We start from the raw sequence: 27,786 nt of genomic DNA, 5'->3' as shown, positions 1-27,786 counted from the left end.
CGTCTTTGATGGAATGGTATAGGGTACGGTTTAAAAAAATATTCCTTAATCGGTTGAGTTTTAAATTTATACTTAAAGTTCTTAATTAATCCTGGTTTCGAACTAAAAATAACTCGATTTCGATTTACTAAACTTTCAAACTTCTGTAACGATTCCAAATCTGTGTTATTATTCTTGCTGATAGTCTCAACAGTTGCTCTAATAGCGTTAGTTATTTCTGGGGAAGGTGTCTGTATTAACTGCAATTTAAATGTTTGATCAGAACTGGTATTGAACGGTAAATAAGCTTTTCCACCTGACTCTAAATTGGTAAATTGTACAATTTTTTCTGAAAAATCAAATCTTGCATTAAGTTTATACAAAGCTTCGGCTCCTATAATTATATCCTGAGAGAGATTTGGTATCACATAAAAAACTCCTAAGTAATAAAGAGAGTCAAAAAATACATCTAATATAATTTGGGATTTAATTTTCTTTGAATTTTTGTTTAACGCTGACGTCACAACTACATTAGAAACAGGCAGTTGTTGATAGGAAATATTAAGGCACTGTAATTCTTTAACAAATTTCTCTGACACCGCATTGACTTCCGATCCGCTGTCTATTAGTCCGATAAAACCTTTATTACCAATAAACAAATTAATAAAAGGACATCCGTCAAAATTATTCACTTCCTTTTCATTAATTTCGCCTTCCTCTAATAGTAAATCTCCCCAACTTTTTGTTAAAATACTAATATCATAAACATTATCTTCTATCGAATGACCATTACTTGAATATTGAATATTGTTGTCCGCAGTGTCGGTAACGTTTGAACTTCTTTCTCTATAAGAATTCTGTTCACTAATCCTGGAATTCTGCTCTTTTCTATTTTTAAGCCAGTTAGTGTTATAAAAAACTCTTTGATATTTGCCGTTATCCTTTTTAAAAAACTCAGTTTGTATCTTATTCTTATTTTGTGATTTTCTTTCAAAATTGATATTTCTATAATTATATCCTTTTACGAATTTATTTTTTTGCTGAAAACAAAGTTGTTTCTGATTTTCCATCCAAACTTTGTAATTACTATTTGGCCTAAATTTTCTTTTCATTTGTGTCGAATACCTTTTATCGCAATTATTCTTCCGTAAGTGACAATTTTGGTGGTATTCGACAGAATTTACTCGTTTTTTGAACCTTTAGCTCCTTCGGCGTTATCTGATGGTAGCCATTGTGGGTTGTGTCTTGAATACTGTTGATTGCTGTTTTGCTGATATCTTGGATTTGATGTTCGTTCATTAAATGGTTTAAACTCTGACCTCCTGCACTCTCGATGTATAGTTTCAAGCGGAAATCCATTCAAAACTTCCAGAAAAATTTCGAAATCCTGTATACCTTGTACAACCACTGCTTGTGCGAAAGTATTTCCAAAATGTTTAGCTATTAATTGTAACATTTTAGTCTCTGAGATTGGAAATTTATCCACATTCTTGCACATTTGATAAACAATCATTGCGTATTCATCTGCTTTACGAGCATCAGAAACATCGAATCTTCCAGTTTGAAGCAATTCGACTGCCTTGCCCTGTTCAACATCGTCCCAAAAATAGTTGATAAATTTTTGCTTTAATTCGTCGAAGGTTTTTATTTTATCGACTACCAACTGAAACCAAGCCATACCTCTTCCGTCTAGATGTTGTTCAAAAATTTCAATCTTAATCTTATCACTTAGTGATTTATATTTTCGCTCAAACTCCTTCAAGAATTCTATCGGGTTTTGTTTCTGTGTATCCACAAACCTAACTCGGCATTTTATGTTACACAGGTCCATTGCTCCACCACCTTGCACACTCGGCAGTTCTCGCATTTCTATTCTGCTGATTCTCTGTTCGATGTCTTCTAACTTCCCATCACATTCTTTCGTCCATTCATTTCGGTTATCTTCAATCACGGCAATGTGGTTTTGAATTTTTGTTAAAATGTTGTTGCTTAACTCCTCAGTTTGGTTCTTGATGTAATGTTTCTGTTCTTCTACTGATGTTTTCATATTCATGTATAACATATCGAAACCTTTCTCCCTCTTCTTCCTTTCAACTGCTAACTCTTGTTCTAGATCTTCTACCACTTTTGTCACTTTTATTATCTGATCCGTATTACCCCGCACCATGTCATTATTTTCAATAAGAGTATCTTTCATACTCAATACCTCATAATTCACCCTTTCAAAATTCTGGTTTAATAAATTCATTTGTTTTGCTTGGTCTGTTGCCATTTGTTTTATCAGAGATTCTAAACTCGTAAACTTTTCCGCTGATTCCATTTCGTTACTTCCATCCCTTTTTTCTCCTTTCTTTGACATTTTTACTATTCGGGCGCCAATCAATTTATTTTATACAAAATCGTTAATTAATAACGCAGAGGGTCTCCTGTTGGTTCGTACAAGGAATTTTCTTGAGTCCCTGGAGCGGGTGCCAAAATGCAACGTTATAGTTGTCCTCAGAGGTGGTGATATATCAAATAAATAAAAAATAAAAACCGCATATCAAAACTGAACAAACCAAAGTATATTTCTTTAAATTAAATAATGACGCCAGCTGGTTAACAAGTTATATAAACCATAAATAAACTAAAATAATAAAACAGTTAAAGTTTCACTTGAAATACAATATGTAAATAATTAAGTTAATTAAGATTTAAAATTAATGAGCTCAAAAAAAATATTTTACCAATTGGTCTTCGGGCCCTGGCGGACGGTAGGTGACTACCCTCCTCACTTTTCTACAACTAACTCCCCTCTCCTTCCCTTTTGGGCGGCGGGTCCCACCACTCAACACACTATGTTACAATGTCTTTTCGAATAATTAAAGGAATGTTGTCGTTATCAATTCTTTCTCTTAATTTTGTTTTTAAATTATTGATTTCATTTGACACTTCCATAATTGAAATTTTTTCCCCTTCAATAATTTTCACAGCATTGTGAAATAATGTAGCTTGGTTGTGGATGAACTGAAGCCAAATTTGTGATGTGTCATTTTCAAAAAAGAGCTGCAATATTCTTGGACATTTATCTTGTGATAAAAAGTATGATTTCAATGGTTCGTATATTTTTAAAATATTTTCTACAGCTGGTAAAAGAGCTAGCCATCGTATTTTGCTGTAACCAAGAATTCTTTTATTTTAGATTTCTGCGCTTTCACAAAAATCCTTCAAACTTTCAACACGCACAGTATATATATATAAATACGAATAAATTTTTGCAATAATATTTTCAACATCAACTGGAAGTAAGTCAGATACTGTTTGAATAGTATTATGTAGAATGTGCGCTGCACAACCTACTCCAATCCAATAATTTTTTGGTTCAAATGTTCGTTAAGTTTCGTAAAAACGTTATTGATGCCTCTTCTAGCTTTTCCACCAAAATTTGCGTTAGTGTTATCCGCACAATAGGCAATAATTTTATTGTTCAAATTATTCTTTTTTAAAATAGTACTTATTGAATCAAAAATTATTTGTGAAGTTTCACCCGGCAATGAAACAAAATCTAATATTCTAATTTTAATTCCTATTTCTGGATCAAAAAATCTAACAATTGTGGGAAATAATTTTAAATCTTTGTGGTTGGAAGCATCAGAATATCTGGATATAAATGCGCATTTTTCTAATTCTTTCTGCAATTGTGAAAACGAATATGGTGAAAAAACATTACAAATAATTGCTTCGGTTTTTGTCCTTGCACAAGCAAATTTATTGTCGTATAATGTTTTGATCATTTGCGACGTACAATCCATTGATCTGAAACTTTGATTGTGGTTTATGGTGTGGAAAGCAAATAGCCCTTCCGCTAATGCTAGCTGTTTTTCCGTGTTGCCAAAGCTAGCACTGCGAAAAAACTGTTCCATTTTAGATGAGGAAGCGGCATTATTCAAAAATCTTTTGTGCCTCTTTGTCGCTAGATGTTTAGTAATATCGTTTTTTCCACCATGTGAGACCGAAAATTTAGCATTGCATTTATCACACCGCACCATACAGTCTATTTTGTTTTTTTTAATAAATGGAAATTCTGTGCTTAGCTCTTCATTAAATTTGCATTCTCTTTTTTTACTCATCTTTTATTCTGTGGGTAAATACTAGAAATAAATAAAAATACTAGAAATAAATATTTACTACAAAGGAGAAAAAAGAGTATTTTACCTTATTGACCGTTGTTACGTTGTGCCGACTATTGCTTTACCTTCGTCAATCAAATAAAGAGTCAAAACGAACGTCAAATTGAAAACAACAAACCGCACTGTCTAACGGCAGTCCGCACTGTCGGCAATTATCCGAATTAAGCCGAGACGTAACGACAATGATCGAACACCACCGAGTAAATCTAACTCGGAACATTGCCTAATTTAGTTTACTCTGCATGCACATTATGTGTTTTTTTTATGTATTTTTTATTTCTTTATATTCACCATAATAATTAATAAGTAATAGGTAATATATTTTTACAGTTAAAATAAGAAATGCAGATATTTTCTAAAAAGCGGGACTTTTTAAAAATCGGCGGGACGCGGGAGAGTCGACCAAAAAGCGGGACTGTCCCGCTAAAATCGGGACTTATGGTCACTTTAGAATAGATAGTATCGTTGAAATTGATTATAATTTTAACCTCTCGAATAAAAAAAACTGGCTGTCATGGACACGGCCGTGTGTTGTACGTGAATACATTTACGTAACAGGTTATATTTTTTATATAAAACTCCTTAACAAAACCTTACCACTTTAAAAATTTAAGTATAAAGGTTGATTAAACGCCAAAAAGTACACAAATCAGCAAGTACCCAACATTTCATTTCTATTACAGCTCGTAATAATTTGAGCAAAGTAGAAACGTTTTGAAAAAAATTATGTTTTATTTAAATTTCTTTCAAATTTTTCCCCATTTTTATAAAAAAAAAACTAGCTGTACTCGTTCACACGTTGCTGTGTTTGAACAAAAAGGCAGATTTGATACCTCAAACATAATTAAAACTGTCCGGTAGGACAGTTGTATAACGGTTGATCGTCAAAAAGTGCACGAAAAAGCGTAACGTTGGAAAACACCCAACTTTGACAATTTTTTTCTTTTTTCCTATAAAAGATAAAATTCACATTTTTCTTAAAAATAAAGCGCAAATCCTCCTTTATAACTATAATTTTTTTGCAACAACCCAGAACTAACCGGTATTGAGAAAAAAGTTGCCGAAAATGAGCAAAAACGGCTTTTTCAAAAAATGTTCTTGTTCTTGTTGTTGTTGTTGTTGTTACCTTTTTTGTAAACAACGTGAGCCTAAACGCGTGAACCGATTTTCATGAATGAGGTATCATTCGATTCGGAATTTTATGTAGATGTGCTTTTTGGGGGTCTCGACGCTGTACATCGAATGGGAGAGGAGTTAGCCCCCTTAATGTAAGGCCCCCTCCAAAATTATTATTTTGTATTTTTTTTTGTACAATTCTTTTATTACTGCCTAAATAACGCGTAGGTAATATCAAGTAAATTATTCAACAATAATTATTCATTTCTCAATTGTAATTTAATGTAGTCCCTCTAATTTTACTTCTAGTAAAACACTGGAATAATTACGTTAGCCTTCATAAAAATATGTATATCTTATTTAACTTATATTCCAAATATATAACTGTGGGAAGAATACCTAGATTGAGAATGTAATTGAAGAAAACTATATTATTTGCGATAAAGCCAGATTAATTATTACCTATTATTAAAAACGTTTGACTGCTACCTTAAGTAACAATTACTTTAATCGAAGAATGAACTTAAACCGACGATTTTTATTTAAAAATAAAAATAAATAAATGAAAACATCGATGAATGTTGGTGTAAACATTTTTTAAAAAAAGTTTTAGAATTTTTTAGCCTCATATGTTTTTTATTTTTTTTTTAATAAAGTTTTTCTTTTTAACCTGTGATTAATAGTTTGTTGATTAGATATTTAAGCAATAAAGGTTGGAACAAGAGTGGGGGACACCACCAATCTTCAGAACACTTTATACGCAAAATAATAATTAATCTTCTATTAACAATTGCAACGAGGTACAAAACTATAAACTGCACAATTCGTGTTATATCAGGCCGGATACAATAAGGGAGAATTGACCTATAATTATAACAATGTCGGACGAACAATGGACTTAATGAATTAATTAATACAAGAAAAGGTAAATTATGTCTTCTAATAATTATTTCAGTGCTGGACAAACACTAGACTAATGAGTAACTGATTGTTCAAGACTGTATACAAAAAGAGGAAGAAATATTTTTTATAATTATTACAGTAATATCACTTACATACAGCTGCATAACAAAATTATCATGATCATGACCAATTGCATAATTTTCTCGAAATCTATTCGATCTGTGTTGTTGCAAAAAATTACAGTCATAAAGGAGGATTTGCCTTATATTATAAAGAAAATTTGGGAATTGCCTTTTAATTAAAAGGTAGGACAGTTGTATAACGGTTGATCGTCAAAAAGTGCACGAAAAAAGCGTAACGTTGGAAAACACCCAACTTTGACAATTTTTTTCTTTTTTCTATAAAATATAAAATTCACATTTTTCTTAAAAATAAAGCGCAAATCCTCCTTTATAACTATAATTTTTTTGCAACAACCCAGAACTAACCGGTATTGAGAAAAAAGTTGCCGAAAATGAGCAAAAACGGCTTTTTCAAAAAATGTTCTTGTTGTTGTTGTTGTTGTTGTTACCTTTTTTGTAAACAACGTGAGCCTAAACGCGTGAACCGATTTTCATGAATGAGGTATCATTCGATTAGGAATTTTATGTAGATGTGCTTTTTGGGGGTCTCGACGCTGTACATCGAATGGGAGAGGAGTTGGCCCCCTTAATGTAAGGCCCCCTCCAAAATTATTATTACTAATTACTCTGTAAATGTTGGCCCGATTTTGATAAAATTTGGTAGGATGATAGGGTTAGGGCTCCCCTACGTAACATTAAAGCGGCGATCTGCTCTTACACTTGTTAAGGGAAGTACAGCAATCGTTTCAAATTATCGACACGTGAACCCATTTTCATGAATGAAGTGTCATTCGAATCGAAATTTTGTACAGATTTACACTTTAAAAGTCTCGACGCTGTGCCTCATAAGGAGGGGAGTTTGCCCCACCCAAGTAAGGCCCTTTCTAAAACTATTATTACCAATATTTCTATAACGCTTAGTCTGATTTTGATAAAATTCAGCTCGAATAAGTGGTTAAAGCTGTGAAGTGCCATCATGCTCCTGCACCTACAAAGAGGAAGTACTGCAATCGTTTAAATTATCAATGAGTGAACCGATTTAAATCAATGAATTGTCGTTCGATTAAAAAATCTTTGCCTCTTTGCCTTTTAGGGAGAAGTACTGCAATTACAGTTTTTTTTCTTACTCTTAAAAGGAAGTACTGAAATCGCAGTTTAATTTTGCTATTTACGTACAAATACCTTCCTACGTTATTCAAAACGCTTTTTCAAAAAATTGTTATTGAGGATGGTTTGAGAGACCGCAACTATAATCATTCTTTAAAAAAATCTCTCCAGTGGTAGTTACGGTTCCGACTTAACACCTTATCAGGTTATAATGGTAGAATTGCTCATTCTAAATTTTAAAAAATCTGTAAAGCAGATATATAACTTTGCAAAATAGACTAAAAGGAAAATCTATCCAAAATGTACAAAAATCTCTAACAAAAACTTACAGTTTAAAATGTTAAGTATAAGGGTTGATTAAACGCCAAAAGGTACACAAATCAGCAAGTACCCAACATTTCATTAATACTTCATTGATATCACTTAAGTAATTTTACTGCATTAATTTTCATTAATATTTTTTAGAATTTATTAGATGTCACAGACCCTTATGCTTTCCACTTCATTTATAATACTTTTTTGCTATATTTATGATAAATCACATATACGTACATGCATGTTAATGTAGAAAAAGACAAAGTTAGAGTCGGCTACTGTCTTGAATTCGTCTTACCGAAATATTCGTGAGCACAAATAACACACAGTTATAACAAGTAGTTTATTCAACAACAATTATTGATTTCTCAATTGTAATTTAATTTAGTCCCTCTAATTTTACTTCTAGTAAAATACTGGAATAATTAGCTGTCCTAAAAATATGCATATCTCATTTATTTTATATTACATATATACAACATTGTTGGATGAATACCTAGATTGAGAATGTACTCGTAATTGAAGAAAACTATATTATTTGCGATAAAGCCAGATAATTATTACCTGTTATTATAAACGTTTGACTACTACAAAAAATAACAATTACTTTAATCTTATTTATTTTATACTACATATATTCAACATTGTGGGATGAATACCTAGATTGAGAATGTACTTGAAGAAAACTATATTATTTGCGATAAAGCCAGATAATTAGTGCCTATTATTATAAACGTTTGACTACTACATAAAATAACAATTACTTTAATCGAAGAATGAACTTAAACCGACGATTTTTATTTAAAAATAAATAAATAAAATAAACAAAATCATTGTTGTATGTTGGTGTAAGCATTTTTTAAAAAAGGTTTTGCATTAGTAGTATAGTTTTGGGCATACGAGGACGTTTTTTTGCGTCGGGATCGACGACCTAGCAACGCGTCATCATGACGTCACACCCCCAACCCCTCATCCTAATTTTGTGGTCCAGATGGACGAGGGGTTAGGGGTGTGACGTCATAATGACGTCACAATACGTCAAAAAGACGCAAATTAATAGAGGTATTTTCCTCGTACGTCACAAGGAACGCAAGTCCTGCGTCACAAGGTATACCCCCTCCCCCTTTATGAGTGCTAGAGGGAGAGAGAGAGAGAGAGAGAGACATATGTAATAAAAAAAAAATTCCATTCACGAGGAGCGCGCATGCGTCCTTATCCCAAAATGTTTTTTTTAAACAAGGGATCATAATACACAAAACCGCGAGCTTTTTGTATACATTTATATTCACCTTGACCTTGAGTCTGCTAAATCAAGGACATATCCTGTGTGTACATCCACCAATCTCTCATTAAAGGTGAGCACACCCTATGTAGTGTTGTAAAATATGTAATTATGATTAAATAATAATAATAATGTGTTATCTGTAGTAAAGGTTTGATGAATAGAGAGATAATATGTAATAAGAAATGCATGCACGAGGGGCGCGCATCTATCCTTATCCCAATTATTATTATTAAGTTTTTTTTATTATTAACAATACACCTTGAACTTGTGCCTGCTAAATCAAGGACATATCCTGTGTACATCTAATATCTTGTACAGCATTGTGATATCTCATGTTGGGTGATTCAAACAAAACAGGCACACTAATTTGTGGTGTTGGGGTGATTATAATAAAAACAAAATTGTTTTAAATATATACATATGTTTTATTTCATCTAGGTTACAAGCCAATATATTTACATATATACAACGATATTTATGTAAAACTAAAATTATTTACCTTTTTTGACAAATACATTTCGATGTAATTACAATGGTAAAGTGTATCTAATTTGCTAATAATATCAAAACATAAACTAGAGATATGACAACATTTACACGTATCCGGGCCCTCCACACATTTCGGAGTAGACCAAACACAATTCAAATAGTGAAAGTCTTTATAATCGCTTTTTTGCACAAATTTCCGCGATAATGTTTCCAATTCCTGTAGTTTAACGTATAATAGCATAAAATCAAGGGCATTTTTCTTACTATTTGTTAAGCTGGAGAAATCCTGTTGAAACTGGTGATAGAAAGGGTGTGACATGACAAGTTTCCATTCTTCCATTTTGTTACCTGTTTAAATAACGATCGTAATACAACTGAACATGCCTGTGGTGTAGGTGGGCTAACTATGGGTGGGGGAGATGTTCCACACTAAATAGTGGGGTTGTAATGCAATTAAAGCACCAAAATAGTTTGTCACAAATAATACTGGATAGAAGAAGATTACCATTGTTTGTGCACATGGTTGTGCTGTAAGAATGCCAGAAAATGCCGCTAGGAGGTGGTGTGAGCAAGTTACAACATTGAACACAAAAATTATACTTGGAATTGCTATCGGTCAATAATATGTCATTATTAGTAATATTATGGGAAAGAATGTTAACTTTTTTATAATAACACATTTTAATAGTTATTCTAATCGATTTAAATTGTTGTAAAAATAAAGAACTATTATCTGGAAAACAATACGATGTAGCAATATAATCTGACACAGACATGCGTTTACCAGCATTGAATTTGATATTTTCAAAACAATACAAATCGATAAAACATTGTTTATAAGTATCTATACAATAATAGGAGTATTCATCGATTAATTTACATTTAATAGTTTTGGGTATTTCCAATAGGGAAATATCACTTCTTCTATTTACATACTTACATATTTCAATCATACTTATATCTAACAGTGAAACTGGTTGGAAATACCTCTCATCATCACATGTAAAGCGTAAACATAGATTGGTTATAGTGTGCATGTTGTTGTTGTTATGTGTCTAGCCGATAATGACCAAACGGAAGCGTGTTTATGCCATCGCCTAAAATAAAACGTTTATCATCAAGCGAGGATAAACTCATTTTATTGCAATCAAAGGTGAATAGTTGGTGTTTTTTTAGATAGTATAGTTTTAAACGAGGAATATAGAACACAATCTCTATTATGTAAGATATTTAAATAGTCAGAAAATGTGATCTTATTAACGGCACTCCGTTTGATACCTTTCACCTTCTTTATTATTCCTCGTTTAAATATTCTAAGGCTATACATTTTCGGCCTTAATGCAACCACCTCTTCAATGGGATCACCACCAGTCTCATCGGAAAATTTGCCCAACACCTTCTTATTATGATTTGAGAAACATTTGTGTGTAGGCGGGTAGTTGGAAGTGTCAAAGTGTGCTTTTAATACTATTAGATCCTCATAGACATCGTCGGTTTCAATTTTATAAAGATATGAGTCTGTGTCGGAATAGAGGAGGGTTAATGCTTTAGGAGTATAGTATTTTAACATGACCTGGTAATGGAAATGATACATGTAATGTTTGGAAAGTTCTAAAATGGAAAATCCAACGTAAATGGGCCGATCAAAGTAAATGGACTCTTTATGCAGATGAACAGCAATAACGTTTTCATTAAAAATTGTTCGATCCTTAAAGTTTGCTCTTTTTGACAGCTTGAGCAACGCTTGTTCAGACGTGACAATCTTAATGGTCAAACGCTTCCTCTTGTTTTCAATACATTTACCAAAAACAGAGTTGTTCATCAACTTATAGAAATCCTTTTCAAAATCATTTCTAGCCGCCTTTCTAAGGCTGGTGTTGAGTTCAATGTAGGGTTTAAGCCAGGGGGATTGATTAAATTTTATTATTCTATGCACTTGTTTAAGTACAACCCCCATGGATAGAGCCTGTTTTAAATTTCTATAGTGGATCACATAATGGTGTTTATCGTCTAGTGTGGTATAGAGTTTTTTATTGTGATGATGTGGTAGTGGTGGAAACTGAGCGAAATAGTCGTGTAAGTGTGTAGGTATGTGTAGATCAACCTCTAGGATAAACCCAATGTCGCCACCATCTGGAATGGTGGTTATGTCGATGGTCTGTTCTCCTTCGACCCAATCAAACCCACCAATCGGGAGATGTTCCATCATTGCGAAACCGTCGAGATTGTTAACATCTATGTAGAGAATATAGTTGGTTGGTTGTGTAGGATCATAGCCGGGTATGTAGGGATTATTGGCTTTAGCATGTCTTGTAACACTGGAAGTGATGCCGCCTCTAATCCCCGATTCGATCATGAGCAGTTTGTCATAATCCGTTAGAAGATCCAATTTAACTTTTGTACACTTTAAACATGCATCAAAAGCCAGGCCAGGTGTTGTAAAATACCAACTAGGATCAATGTAGTAGATAGACTCACAAACCTGTCGAAATTGTTCAAATATGTCGCTTAAGAGAATTATGTCAGTTGTCAGATACAATTCTGTGTACTCCCGAAGTGTGTTCATGTGAAATGAGGACCAAACCTTTTGTGCGTGCTGGTAATCACTATCGGATATGGGCTCATCGGTTAAATCGTTAAAGAAATAGCGTTTAGCTGGTAAGGCTCGTTCATCCATTCTCTCCATACCAGTCATATAGGCGTATGGAAAAACGCCCTTTCTAAGTAGTAACTGTCTCTGGTCATTGTCGGGAAATTGTTTCTCCATTTGTGGGTATTCCGTCAAGTTATTTATAAGATGTTCTAAAGTATCCGGTAGAAACCGGTATGTATCCAAAAAGCGAAGCCATATGGATGGGCAAACGGAAAACTTTTTCGAAAAACTTATATACTTCTCTTCGGAATTTGGTATTACCCACACATCTCCCGGATCAACGCCTAAAGACAATATAATCGGATGCGCATCATATCCGCTAAGGTTATGCATGTAGACTGGAATGAAATTCGGCAATTGTACTTTGAGGTTGCAGCTATTATGGGCCACGCAGATGAAGTCACCCGTAAGGTGATCATGATGGTGAACTCTCTTCTCTAACCCGTTGAACTCCTGTTCACAAATGCCACAATGTGTGGCATTAGCAATATCCTCCTGTTGTTGGTGGGATAGTGCGTTCATTGGAATGATCACCTTATATAGGGCTTCCACATTTTTAACAACGGAATGTAAATATTCCATAAATTGTTGGACCGCATCATCGCCCGTATATAGGAAAATGCCCTTTTGATAGCTGGCTAGCGTAGAGACCACCTTAGCCCCCACACTGCAAACCTGGTGTTTATGTGTTTGCCTGGACTATGATGTGGATGAACATCCGGGTGCGCTGTGTACGGGTGAAAGTAGACACTCAAAGTCTGCATAGATAACTATGGGTATGTGTTGTTTATGGTGATAGTTTGTAAACTGTAATTGTGCATTTTCCGTGGGCATGCGAATGTGACATGGTTTGTGTTGATTACAGAAAAGTTGATGGGCTGCTAATCGTTCCTCGGCTGTTTTCCCATCCACTGTTCTATAATCACGAGTGAATGATTTGAAGCATCGTTTTCACATAACAACACCACCATGATGGTCACTAAGTTGGGAAGATATAAGCCGTGAGAGATTTTTTATTAGACAATAATGAAAGGTATTTAAATCACGAAGAAATAAAAGGTCAAAGTGTTCTACAGCCGCTAAATTCGAACTAACCATCAGAGGAAAAACCTGCTTCTCCTTCTCGGTTAGAGAATAAACATTTACCGATACATTATTATCTTTCTCAAACCTAAGTATATCCTTTAAAGGTGTGGGAAAGGAAATATTGTCGAAATTGTAATAGTGGTTAAGTTTTCTATACATGGTTATACGGTGGGGTTTCTTCAGTTGACGAGATAGAATGGCGTATTTAAAGCAGTAATCGTCAGTATTGCATATATTGACAATTGCTTCTTTATTGGCTATTTTCTTTGGTAAAGGAATGTACGCTCTTCCACCTAAAGGGCGATATTTAGTCAATCGGAGGACAAGGGAATCTACGGAATGTAATTTCCAACCTGATCCACTAGTTTCAAATTCCTGTAGCTCGCGCAAAAGTTTTGCAAAACTTCTTTGAAGGTAGTGAATTAGGTTGGTGCTAGCGTCGATAATCTCTATCGAGGTTTTAAAATTTCCATCCGTATATTGTTCAAGATCAGAATTCCTATATCGACTATAAACACATTCTAGGAAGATGGATGATTTAAAGGTCAATAGATCTTCTCTGGCTTTAAGTAAATACTTTAATAGTACCCCGTGTTTATCTTGTAAAAATAGCACAGGGTCTTTTATATTATTAGTATTTTTAATGCATATATTCTGAGCCGATCTATTTAAAGCGGTAATCACCACACCATCCTGTAAAGGAACGGATAATAGACGATATTTCTTTTGATTTTGTACATTCCCTCCTCTAGTCCTAACTGGGGGTGTTGTTGTTGTATCATCGTCACAAGCAGTACAATCTGAAGAGACATGATTTAATAATGACACCAAATTGGGTAATACTAGCACAGTTTGGACATTTCCTGGGTGAACATGTCAAAACATGTGTCTTTAAGGTGAGCAAAGTGCGGAATATACTACCACATTTGGGGCATTTCTTTGGCGAACATGTCGCAACATATCTCTTTAAATCGTACGGTCTGGAGAAACTTTTCCCACATTTAACACAGGCCGGATTAGGCATAATGAACTTACAAAATCAAACTAATCTTTGGTCGCCTTCTTCTTCTTCTGCTTCTTCTTCGCCGGTTCCTCCTCCTCCTCCTGTTGTTGTTGTTGTTGTTGTTGTTTGGATGCTTCGAATGCTATCATGTAACACTTGCTTGTCGTGCTTATCCCCTTATAGATAAGGGACAAATCACCATCTTAAACGAAAAATTATTTCAACTACATAGGTAAGAAAAAAGTAAAAATAAATAAAAAAACATTTTAAATACCCATATAATGTTGTATATCATGATCTGTGATAGAGGATGTATAACGCCTCGGTAAAAAAATCCAAGACGTTGTATCATCAATATCCCGTATCTGGACCACGATCGCTGGACCGAATTTGGTTTTCTCCACTCTAGCAAAAGAGGAGATCAAATAAGGTCTATCAACCTCTAATTCTGATAATTTTTTATAAGTTCGGTTGTGGCTTGTTGAAGGATGTTGCAATTTTTTTAACAGTTCATCGCTCATTCTAGAAAAAATGTTTTTTAAAAAAAAAAAGTTAAAAAGCAACAATCAAAAAAATGTTAAACTTAATTACCTGATTCTTAAATGATGAAAAAATCAAATGATGTACTACATATAGTAATACATAAGAGCTACTGGATAAACCCTCACAATTATTCCCCGATTTTATACACTGCGCTCGAGAGAGAGGGGGAGAGATATGGGAGGCATGAAGGTAACACAACCAATTACAAACTTAAGGAAAATTAAAAAAAAAAAGCGCGCGAGTAAGATATCACATTTCCTACGGCGTCAAAGATCTTATTGCAATAGAGATAGCCTTCAGTATGTCGCAGGATGACTCATTGCACCTTCTAACTGACCATGTTAATAGTTATCATCATTTATTTCTAATAATGTCCAATACACGTGATAACACCCACAATTAGTGTGTCAGTTTTCTATGTATAATTGACAGTTGTAAGATATCTATTTCTAAATATTTTTTGACATTATAAATATAAATAACGAGTGTGTTGTTTTTTCCTTATGTGAAAATAATATTTAATATTCAATACACTTGATACCGCTGTCAATTAGTGTGTCAAGTTTGTGTGAATCACCCAACATACACGCGTCGTTTGTGTGTCACTCAGCTCATCACCTCAAGGTCAGTACATAACGTGATATTGTGCGGTTAACAGAGAGAGAGAGAGAGAGAGTAATGATGAAAATGGGTGCTTTATTATTTACCATCTTTCTCTTTTTAAATGATTTAATTAGCGCATATAATCCTTCTACGATTGAATATTTACGAAAGTTTGGTTATTTAGAAGGTGAAAATACTACTATTAGTGATAATGAAGTAAAAAATGCTGTAATCATATTACAGGAAAAATATCATTTACCAATAGAAGGAATGGAAAATTCACAAACGTTAGATGTGATTAATGCACGAAGATGTGGTGTTGTGGATAATTTTATGCCCTTTATGGTGGATTCTAGTACAACTAAATGGAGCAATAATACTTTAACTTGGTACATATATCCTCCACAGTATTCTCAAGTAGCAGAACGGGCGTTTTCCGTTTGGTCAAAACATGCCAACCTATATTTTATACGATTGGTTAATTCACCAAATATCTCTATTGCTTTTGTTCGCGGGAAACATCTATGTATTACAAGTAAAACCACCTACTGTTATGCTGCTTTTGACGACAAAGGTGGGGTGTTAGCTCATGCTGAATATCCTAGTACAGATAAGGAAACAGCAGAGATACATTTTAATCAGGCTAGCAAATGGCACTTCGATTTAACGATTCCCGCAACAGGAAACGATGCTTCGTCCTTATTCTGGGTATTAGTTCACGAGATTGGTCACGCCCTCGGTTTACGTCATTCTAATGACAGAAAAAGTGTTTTATACCCCTATTATGGGTTTCCGAATGTTTCTACATTTGCTGAACTTGATCTATATCAGGAGGAAATCCATGCTATACAATTCTTATATGGAAAACCTTTGCCGCCTTCACCACCGCCGCCTCCATCAACAACAACAAAAAGACCATCGTCTCCACCATCACCACCACCAATACAGCCATACCTGGACGTATGTCATTATATGAAAAGAATTGATGCATTTTTGGTGGTTAATAAACGTTTGTTTTTGTTTTATAGACATTATGTGTGGGTAATTCCACTACAACAGACACTTCGTTTACAAAGAGATTACACGCATCCCATGTACATAAACAGGTGGTTAAAATTTCTGCCAACAAATTTTACACGCGTGTCGGCCATATATCAACGACCAAACAATGATATTATTATGATTGCTAACAATCAAATGTATATAGTTAACTGCCCTCACCTTCATCTTATCGCTCAATCTAACATCCATTCAGTGTTGTCAAGAAGTGAGGGCAGCGGTGATGTCATAAACGCTATTCTACATTCAAATAGAGGTAGTACTTACATAATCTATAACAGATCATTTGTGAATAAAGTGAACGAATGCGGAGGTAGTTTGGTTACTAGCACCTTTATCGGCATGTTTCACATCTATTTCCAGGCATACCCCGTAATGTTAAAACAGCCTTCCAACACACGAATGGTCGTTTATATTTTAAATCTAATGATTTATTTTATAGTTATAATGATTTTATTGACAGCGTCAGTGAGACAATAGAAGATCCCTCGGTTTTATTTAATATCGTCTGTAATCAAAACACCATATTACAGCAACTTCAAAAACTATTGAACAAGTTGACCATGAATCTGCAGTTGGAGGAGGAAGCGGAAGAAGAGGAAGAAGAACAAGAATAGAGTTTTGTTCAATATGGTGTAAACAGTAGGTGTTATCAGCGTCTGCAATCGATTAACTTATATCTTCGGTTTAACCTTTTGCCAACTAGGTATTAAATTGAGTGGAAATTTAAAACAAGCATTTTAAATGTCCATTTCCTTGTAATGATTATGGTTATGTGAGTGCTATCCTGTACTGATTTCATTAATGGTATGCTAAACTTTTTTTTATTTTTTTTATCAAACGTGTATATTGTAATCTTATTTATATCCGTTAATGATTGATGATTCATCAATAAACTATAAAGCCCCTTTTTCCTTAATTAGATATTACTTTTGATAAAATTATATGATCAGGATTTTGTACGATAAATAAAACAATGCTATTTTGAATATTTATATTTATTGTATCACCTGTGGAAACAAAATAAATTCCCAATTATTATAATAGAGACAAGCATACTTAAATTATATTTTACTAGATTATTCTCTCTCACCATAAGCGGTTGCTAGTGGTGATAATGATGAATTTGATGCTGGTGGTGGCGGGAGTCCACGCTGTGGATAAATAACAAACAAACACATATTTCAGCTTTTACCTTAGTTCGAAACACTCACATGAATGGTATTAACCCCGCACACCTCCTCGGCGGGGTCCAATTACGAGGAATGAATATAAGTGCACCACACCGGGTGCACATATACTATGCACACATATGTCTGTTAATATAAGTACTTCTTTTGTTTGAAGTTCATAATAATAATTACAAAGGTACTTACAGAAATCATTCTAGTTCCATCCATTTTCTTTTATTTACTATCAATTTTGCATGCTTTTATATACGCCTTATCAATGTATAACATCATGCCCCCCCCACCAAACCTGAGGCAGATATAATAGAACATAATGCAAAAGAGTTAACCTTCAATATGTCGCAGTGTAATATAGTTAACCTTCAATATGTCGCAGGGGATAACACATTGCACCTTTTAATATCATTGTTGATATTTATCATCCATTAAACATAATAATTCTTCTGCACTCTTTTTATTTTTTCTATGTATGATTGACAGGTGTAAGATATCTAGTTCTACATATTTTTTTTTTTTTTTGACAATATCAATAACGATTGTGTTGTTTTTTCCTTACATAGGATGTGCTAGCCTTTAATGAGAGAGAGATAGGTGGATGTACACAGGATATGTCTTTGATTTAACAGGGTCAAAGTCAAGGTGTATTAATATATAAATGTACACAAAAAGATCGCGGTTTGTGGGGTATGATCCTTGTTTTAACAATTTGGGATAAGGATAGATGTGCGCCCCTCGTGCATGCATTTCTTATTACATATTATCTCTCTATTCATCAAACCTTTACTACAGATAACACATTATTATTATTATTTAATCATAATTACATATTTTACAACACAACTGCTCACCTTTAATGAGAGATTGGTGGATGTACACACAGGATATGTCCTTGATTTAGCAGACTCAAGGTCAAGGTGAATATAAATGTATACAAAAAGCTCGCGGTTTTGTGTATTATGATCCCTTGTTTAAAAAAAACATTTTGGGATAAGGACGCATGCGCGCTCCTCGTGAATGGATTTTTTTTTTTATTACATATGTCTCTCTCTCTCTCTCTCTCTCTAGCACTCATAAAGGGGGAGGGGGTATACCTTGTGACGCAGGACTTGCGTTCCTTGTGACGTACGAGGAAAATACCTCTATTAATTTGCGTCTTTTTGACGTATTGTGACGTCACACCCCTAACCCCTCGTCCATCTGGACCACAAAATTAGGATGAGGGGTTGGGGGTGTGACGTCATGATGACGCGTTGCTAGGTCGTCGATCCCGACGCAAAAAAACGTCCTCGTATGCCCAAAACTATACTACTTGCATTTTTTAGTTAATGATCAATTGTATACAATACATCAAAATGAAAATTAACAATAAAATTATCCCTACATATATGTATGACATTTGAATATAACATATGTACAAAACATAGAAATACATAGTTGATGGTAGAATAAACATGCTTCTTCACTTGTGATATTAAACATATTGCAAACGAATTTCAATTGAACAATAATTTTGTAATTATTAAATATCATCATGAAATGAATGATATTTGATGATTGCTGGTGAACTTTATCTTAGTAGTGCTTGTAAATGTACAACATTTTTTGTTTTCCTATCTGGTGCAAGAACAAATAAATTTGATGTTTTTCCAACTCGAGAACACCCAACGTACAGCTGTCCATGTGAGAAGCAAGGATTCACGTCTCAGATTTTTATGCTGGCCGAATTTTATTAATAAAATATTTTCGCTCAGTGAAGAGTAGCACCCATTTAATTTAAATTGAATGTAGTAGGAGTTATTGAACGCTTAAAGCATTGGTTTTTTTATGAGACGCTATTCTATTAAACAATTGAAAAATTCAATTGAAACTCACGTTTTAAGAAAATCATTCTTACCAACCATCACCAACATTCATTGACAAAATCATTGTTATTATTACTTTTACTTTAGATTCAAGTACAATTTAGGAACTCCTTCACATTGTCGCTTAAACGTCATCCTTTGATTAAACAGATGGGCACAATACTTTACCAAATAGTCAAATTTTAATTAAAAAATAAGAGGTTATTAATTATACATATTTATAATTATACATTCAATTTATACAGCTTCCTTTAAATCTTTCCTCATCTGATTATACCCATGATTTTTTTTTATTTGCTTTTTAGTGCAACAGTCTGCATAGGTAGTTGACCTTTACAGTATTGGTTCTCCAAGCATTTCTGGCCAGAGCTTTTTTTATCTATTACCTGATTTCCAGCTTTCTGAGGTACTCCTTCAATTCAATTCCTCAGTCTACCTCCTCAGGAGTAGATAAAAAGTGGGGATCCTGGCACAGAACAAATGAGCCAGGCCCCCCAGCCGCCTCCGGTTTACGTTATCCTTACCCCTCTCCTTAAGCATTATCGTCCAAATCACCCTCTACCCCCTCCCCCACACCGACCTCCAGACAGGGCAAATGAGCCAGTGAGAAATAAAAAAATATTTTTACCTGGTGTTTCGATCCGACGACTCTGTGCACCAAAAACCGACGCTTTACCATCCTTGATCATAGTGGTAGTCTTGTGTATGGATATGAAAGATGTGAATCTAATGTTTCGCGGTTGGCTAGTCTGTGGTGAGGAATTCAAGTATTGGGCCGGTGTTGAGATCCGGTTTTTAAATGTCAAGGTTACGTAGGCGACAGTGTTTGACCAGGGTTATTGCTACGGTTGGGCGCGCTGCTGGAACTTGTTCGTGCCTAGCAGGGTTATTGCACCGTTTATAATTTATAGTTTTGTTTACTCCAAAGTCTTAATTCCTTCACCGGCGTGTATAAATAGGATATATATATATACATTTTATCTTAAAGAAACATATTTATTATGGTAAAAAACTTTTGCCATTTTACGAGCAATAAATTTGAATCTTACGGCCGTCTTGTAGTGTGGCTGTAGTTAGATTAGAATTTAAATTGGAAATCGTTGTCAATGTTACACAGTATTTTTTTTAAGTGGTTTGCACATCCAACTCTAACCAAGGTTACGAACATTGCTCCGGTTGGTTTTTTTCTTTATTCCAAGTCTTAGAGAGGGGGTTCTCCGGCTTGGATAAATAGGCCGGGTTTAGATGGAAGAAATTGCACAACACCTGCACATACCGGACCATAATGTAAGTAGAAGTAATTTTCATGTTTTTTGGTTTAATTGTTCAGACATGTGTAAAGTTCAATAGTATTTTGTTTTTGTGGCTAGGGATCTTTGTCATGCACTCAATTCTGCGAGCACTAAAGGTGAAATCTATATAAAACCAGCAGATTTAATAACAGGAAGGAAGTATAGAATTAAAGAGATAGGAGTGACACCAGGTACGGGAAGTCAATGAGAGTGACTATAGCATACGACCAGCGGATCGCACATCTCTTCTTACCAAAGAGAATTCTACAAGTAGTGGATGAAGAACTAATTCGAAGCTATAAAGGTAATCTTAACCTCATTTATCTGGCGGAAAAAGGAGGGTCGCAGTTATACAAATTTGTAACTGTAGCTGATAAAGAAACACAGGTGGCATTGGAAGAAGAGGAAGAGGAAGAAGAAGAAGAATAATTAAAACGCAATAAGACATGTCCATTGTAGGTGCGTGAAGGGTTATTGGAAACGCGTCAAGACAGAATAGATGTCTAATATTTTCTATTTTAACTCTTGCAAAAAAAAAAAAATGTTTTATTATAGATGCGTTTAGGTGAAGGGTTTTTCTTTCTCATTTACTCTTGTAAAAACAAAAAATTATGAATTCAGTTGAAAAGAACTTATTAGAGGTAGATAATTATGTATGTGTTAGGTATAGTGTGTATATAACTAGAAAAGACGTAAACATATGTGACTCTTGTGCAGAATCGTATGATGTTTGTGACCTCTAAGACCTCAAAAGTACTCACATTTTACGTAAACGTTTTAAAAAAACTGAAAATATAAAATGCTCCTTATGTAAGTCCTTGTTGGTAACAATACAGTCTGCCCAGACATGCGATTTTTGTGAAAAGCAATTAGACAAAATGATTCTTGACCGTGCCTGTAAAGAAGGGTGGGGTCTTGTTTTTAGACAATAAAATAAAATAAAAAAAATTTAGACCGTCAGTCCGTGGTAAAACATGGAACTTGCAGCACCAACAGCTCAATGTGAACTATGTAAAAAGTCTTTTAGTAGTGAGAAAAATTTAACACGGCATAGACTAACATGTTCAAAATCCTATACTTGTAAATATTGTAGGGAAAAATTTCTCAGCCATGCAAATGGTACAAGACATGAAACAACTAGCTTGAGGAACCAAAGAAGAAGAAGTTCCATCTATGGGAACCGAAAAAAGATGAATTATATTCTGAGCAGCGTGAAGAGATTGAGTATGAAACGGCGTTTAAGCATAGATTGAAATCTTGGTTCTTTAGCTGCGTTACTTGTCAAGATCTGCATGAATTTCTCTCAAACATTAGAGGTAAAATTATAGACAAAATTAAAAAAATACTTGAAAGTTATACTGCAATTAAGGTTAACATAATGATGGAAAGTGTTTTTGTAAATACTCTCGATGAGGAAACTGATAGATCGTTTAAGCCGAAAACAAGCCAGGGTTTCAAGTTACAGATGTAGCAGAGTTTATAGATGAGGAATTTGCCTCAATAATTGTGGAAAAGGAGGAAGCTCAAATGAAGAAAAGCAGATGGTCATTGAAAAAGGTCAATGGCCTGCGGCTACGAATTAACAAGTATTCGCCGCTTTCCTTCAAGGGCAGTTCCTACATAGCATTACCGGAAGTGATTGAGAGGAAAAAGGCTTGCATCAATGTTAAAAATAATGACTGAGTGTTTTAGATATTCCTTACTGGCAAAACTTGTGACCAGGCATGCTTCATGCATGAGTAAATACAAAAATTTAGCGGATTGCTATAATTTTGATTGCATAACATTTCCAACTCCGCTCTCTAGCATATCGATATTTGAAAAAATGAATAATATTTCCATAAACGTATTCGGTCTTGAAGAGAATAATAGTTTATTCCCTTTAAAGGTTGGAAAGAGGAACTAGCTGATCATAGGGATTTACTTTTGCTTAGCGACGATGAAAGTAGAACTCATTATGTGTATGTGAAGAATTTTGACAAATTGATACGTTTGCAGAAAACTAGACGGAAATGTGGGATAAAAGTGTGTAAACGGTGTTTCACACATTATCACACTCTAAATGGTGAGTCGGCTGAGGAAAAACTAAATGAACATTCCAGATTCTGCACTGAACACCAGGTTGCAAGAATCGAGATGCCTGTGAAAAAGCCCTACCTTCAATTTGAATATGTGGAGCAATTGCTGCGGGTGCCGTACGTCATTTATGCAGATTTTGAGGCAATATTACAACCTGTGATTGGGTGTGACCCTAATCCTCAAGATACGTTTACAAACATTTATAATAAACAGATTCCTATGAGTTTTTGTATTTTTGTGAAGGAATCTGCGCAAGTGTGTGACGTACCCTCATCATTACCCAAAAAACCATACATCTATAGAGGTGGAAATGCAGCAGCACATTTTGTAGAATGTTTAAAGAGAATAGCTGAAGAGATATTAAGATTGTATTCACTTCCAAATACTGCCATGGATATAAGTGAAGAAGAGGAATTGTCTTTTCAAAGCGCACGCACCTGTCATCTATGCAATCAGCAAATAGAGGAAGGGCAAACAAAGGTGAGGGATCATTGTCATATAACTTGTAAATATAGAGGTGCTGCGCATGATTATTGCAATTTAAGGATTCAAAATCCCACTTTTATACCCGTCCTGCTGCATAATTTAAGCGGTTATGATAGTCACTTTATTGTTAAAGAGTTGGGCTTTGACGAGGAGACTATTGACTTGATACCAAGTAGTAGTGGAAAGTATATTTCCTTCTCTAAATGTATCAACGGTGGTAGAATAAAACTGCGATTTTTGGACATTTTTCGCTTCATGCCATCCAGTCTAGATTCTCTCAGAGTTGGAAGAAGTGAATAGATTTTCCACTCAAAACATGCAGATTTACTGACTAGAAAAGGTGTATTTCCCTATGAATACATAACCGATTGGAACAAACTTGAAGAGACCTCACTTCCGCTTGAAGAAAGTTTCTATAGCAGGCTTAATCAAAGTGGCATTAACCAAGATGATTATGAACATGCAGTTAATGTGTGGAATACATTCCAGTTAAAACTTTAGGACAATTTGCAGATCATTACCTTCTCTTAGACACTCTGTAATTATGTTGTTTTTGAAAATTTTCGCACAATTACGTTGAAAAATCACAAACTTGATCCATGTCATTACTGTACAGCTCCTGGATTAACATTTGATTCAATGCTAAAATTTACAAACGTTCGTCTACAACTGTTGACCGACTACGATATGATACTGCTACTCGAGAGGGGGATCAGAGGAGGTATCTGTCACGTTTCCCATAGGTACGCTCTCGCCAACAACCATTACATGACTGATTATGACCCGAATAAGGAGAGAACATTTATATCTTACCAAGAATGTACGAATTTGTATGGAAAAGCTATGACAATGTCTCTATCTTATGAAGGATTTCATAGGGTCCCCCAGAGACTTTCTCCTTAGAGACTACAAAAGATGATGATGATGATGTTGGTTATATCCTCGACGTTGATCTGGAATATCCAAGGCAACTACACAAGTTACACAACGATCTACCCTTTCTACCAGAAACTATTACAATTAATAAACACAAGAAGCTAGTTCCACATTTAGGTACGCGTTGTAATTATGTTGTTCATTACGTCTCACACAGGATTTTTATAAAGATATGACAAGTTTATTAGATTATATGGACACATCTGATTATCCCGCCAACCATCCCTGTTATTCCACCAAAAATAGAAAAGTTATGGGGGAATATAAATGAATTGGTATACGTCACAAGGTATACCCCTCCTCCTCCTCCTCCTCCTCCTCCTCCTCCTCCTCCTCCTCCTCCTCCTCCTCCTCCTCCTCCTCCTCCTCCTCCTCCTCCTCCTCCTCCTCCTCCTCCTCCTCCTCCTCCTCCTCCTCCTCCTCCTCCTCCTCCTCCTCCTCCTCTGTGAGTGCTTGTGAGAGAGAGAGAGAGAAAGAAAGAAAGAAACTTTTATTTTGTCCTGAGACAATATCCCTTAAGGACAATAAACAAAATTTAAATTACAAAATTAATTACAATAAGTTCTCTATAAGTAAAAGCAATATAAAAGTAAAATTATTATAACAAAAATTACATTGAAATACACTTAATTAATAGATATAAAACTAAATAATAAATTCTCTAATGAGAAGCGTCTTCTATGAAAGACCGCATTAAGAAATCATACAATGCATTTTTAAATGAAGCTATTGTACTTTTATGAATTAATGTAAGAGGTAAAGAATTCCAGAAAAGAGAAGATTGCACAAGAAATGAATTTTTATAGGTAACTGTTCGATATGGAGAAATATAAAATTTGAAATTAGCAGTTCTGGTATTTTTTAAATCTAATTGGGCCTTCCTAATAAACAGATTAAATAAATATTCAGGACGTTTATTTTTTAGAAGCATAAACAGAAACCTTCCCAATAAATACTTCTTTCTATACTTGACATTCAACCAATTAAGAAAAATAAAATGAGGAGTAATATGCTCATCTCTTCTTACATTTAGAATAAAACGAACACAGGAATTTATTGACCTTTGTAATTTTATGTTCAATTCAGCTGTTAAATCATTGTACACTAGCGAACAGTAATCTAAATGCGGAAATATAAGTGTAGTAATCAGCTGTTTTCTTAGCGAAATAGGCAGAATATTCCTATTGTATTTAAGCTGGCACAGTTTTAGAAATTTTGTTAGATATGTCACCAACTAGAGTACTAGTAATAGTGACACCCAAACATTTAGCAGAATCTACATAAGGAATAGAAGCCTGATCTATTGTTATTTTTGAAATAGAATTCATATCAATATCGTTGACATATCTGGCACTTCCAACAATCATGGCTTTGGTTTTGGAAACATTAAACTCAATACAATTTTGTTTCACCCATTCATTAATTGAATAAACATCGGAATTGACTTGGGCTATACCCTGTTCTAATTCAGACAATGGGCAATGAAGGTATATCTGTAAATCATCTGCATATAGACTATATTTGCAATGCTTGATAGATGATGAGATATCATTGATATACAGAGAGAACAGAAGAGGACCTAGAACAGAACCTTGGGGTACACCCGAATAAACTGGTTCCCATGATGAATAATCTCCATGCCCAGAGACAACGGACTGTTTTCTATTACACAAATATGATTGAAACCATCTAAGAGTTGCATCAGAAAATTCCAATAATTTTAATTTTTTTAGAAGAAGAGTGTGATTAACTGATTCAAAAGCCTTTGTAAAATCAAACAACACTAAAATGGTTAACATGCGCTTATCAATAGCAAAACGAATATCGTCTGTAACTTTTAGTAACACACTCTGTGTACTGTGACACTCACGATAACCGGATTGAAACGGATCCATGAGACTATTATTTTCCAAGTATTCCTTAAGCTGATGGCATACCATTCTTTCCAAAGGCTTAGAAACAGCAGACAGCAATGAAATAGGACGCAGATCTTTTAGTGAGGATGGATGTTTAGTTTTAGGGAAGGCTCGAATCAAGGAATGTTTCCATAAGGAAGGAAATGTCGAATGATTTAAGGAGAAATTGTAAATGTCTAATAGAGGAGGAATGATGACAGGCATGGATTTTTTTAGAAAATTTATTGAAATTTCATCAACACCTTTGGCTTCAGATTTACTGTGGAAGAGATTACATAAAAGTGTATCTAAGGTAATATGTTTGAAATAAAAACTATTTTCATTGAAAGGTTTCTCTGTATGAGTTATTTCCAGAGTATCATAATCTGTAGTTTTATTGATAAATGAAGCAAAATGTTTATTTATTTCATTGCAATTGTAAGGAATATTACTTAGTTGAGAACGAGTTTTAATTAATCCTAACTTCCTAAGTTCTTTCCAGGTTATTTTGCTATTGTTTAAGTTTGAAAAAACATTTGAATAATACGAACGTTTCGCATTTCTAATTTTATTTTGAACCACATTTCTAAGTGTTTTAAACTTAATATATAAGTCGATGCCCGAGTGTTAACGTATCCAGATTGATCTTCGCAAAAAAAGAGAAAAAATCCTGTGAAAACTACAAATACAACCAAAATAAAATCCATTACACGCCAAAAAGAAAAGCAGTTACAATATCCTAAACCAAGAAATAAATTGATTTTCTGAACAGTAATAATGAGTATCATAATACAGATAATAGTAATAAAAATAAAACCAATGAGCATAATAATGAAACTGAAATATTTGCCTTTATAAATTATTATGTAAACAGAAAAAAAACCAAACAAATAAAAACAATTGTAAAAAACTAAAAGAACCGTTAAATCTTTGAAATTAATGAGAATAATGATAATAAATGCTAAAATAATTAATATAACATAGTAAACGATGAAAGCTGTTCATGCTGTCGGGATGTCGTTTAGTGTGTGGACTGTGATGACAGGAGCCCCATCAGTTTTTCGTATCAAAATTCTACCGTTCTTACATACTTAACAATATTAGATTTCTTCGCTGCACGAGCTGCACCGTATAATTTTTTAAAGTAAGGAGTTAATGATTCATTTATGTAGATGGTAAAATTCTCTTGAGAATTCCAGCCAATATGCCTAGTAGCGAAGTCTCTCTTGACCTTCCTTTTAGCTATGAGACTGTCCCTAGTACTCTGTCTGAGAAAAGTTACAATGATAGGCGGAAGCCGAGGTGGATCAAATGTAGTAGCAGTTGGTCTAGTCCTATATACAACATCAACTTCACTGACATCAACATCGAGTGCAGTACCAATTTTATTTAGTAATTCAACTACATTCTCACCTTGCGTAGTCGGTATATTATGTATTTCAACTGTTTTACTTCGAGATGCCTGCTTCAGTAATTCAACAGTCAAGTGTAATTCAGAGACCTTACTCTCAAGTATCTTCTTCTCATTTGTTAGATAATCAACCTGAGCTAACAAGGAATCAACTTTAGTCTGCAAACTAGTAACTGAAGAAGTATTTTCTTTAATGCAAGCAT

The 27,786-nt window shown here is 34.3% G+C and overlaps 2 protein-coding genes and 1 pseudogene across 2 annotated transcripts; 1 reads left to right on the top strand and 2 right to left on the bottom strand.

Annotated features, from left to right (window-relative positions):
• Positions 1 to 10,632: 10,632 nt before the first annotated feature.
• On the bottom strand, positions 10,633 to 12,720 carry LOC141455113 (uncharacterized). The gene has a single exon (XM_074129973.1). The coding sequence runs from the start codon at positions 12,718 to 12,720 to the stop codon at positions 10,633 to 10,635; it is 2,088 nt and encodes a 695-aa protein (XP_073986074.1).
• Positions 12,721 to 13,089: 369 nt separating this feature from the next.
• Positions 13,090 to 14,885, bottom strand: LOC141455112 (uncharacterized; annotated as a pseudogene).
• An 830-nt stretch (positions 14,886 to 15,715) lies between these two features.
• LOC141455184 (matrix metalloproteinase-25-like) lies at positions 15,716 to 17,599 on the top strand. Its single transcript, XM_074130046.1, has one exon. The coding sequence runs from the start codon at positions 15,716 to 15,718 to the stop codon at positions 16,910 to 16,912; it is 1,197 nt and encodes a 398-aa protein (XP_073986147.1). The 3' UTR covers positions 16,913 to 17,599.
• The last annotated feature ends 10,187 nt before the right edge of the window (positions 17,600 to 27,786 follow it).

This window comes from Rhodnius prolixus, unplaced genomic scaffold (assembly GCF_049639745.1).
Source record: "Rhodnius prolixus isolate KJV_2025 unplaced genomic scaffold, Rpr scaffold_27, whole genome shotgun sequence".
Classification (NCBI taxonomy): domain Eukaryota; kingdom Metazoa; phylum Arthropoda; class Insecta; order Hemiptera; family Reduviidae; genus Rhodnius; species Rhodnius prolixus.
Note: the sequence above shows the minus strand (reverse complement) of the source record. Positions and strands in the feature narration are given on the sequence as shown.

Bases quoted from the DNA above. Each gene is read 5' to 3' on its own strand.
- LOC141455113 (XM_074129973.1), bottom strand. From the start codon at position 12,720: ATGGAATATTTACATTCCGTTGTTAAAAATGTGGAAGCCCTATATAAG.
- LOC141455184 (XM_074130046.1), top strand. From the start codon at position 15,716: ATGGTGGATTCTAGTACAACTAAATGGAGCAATAATACTTTAACTTGG.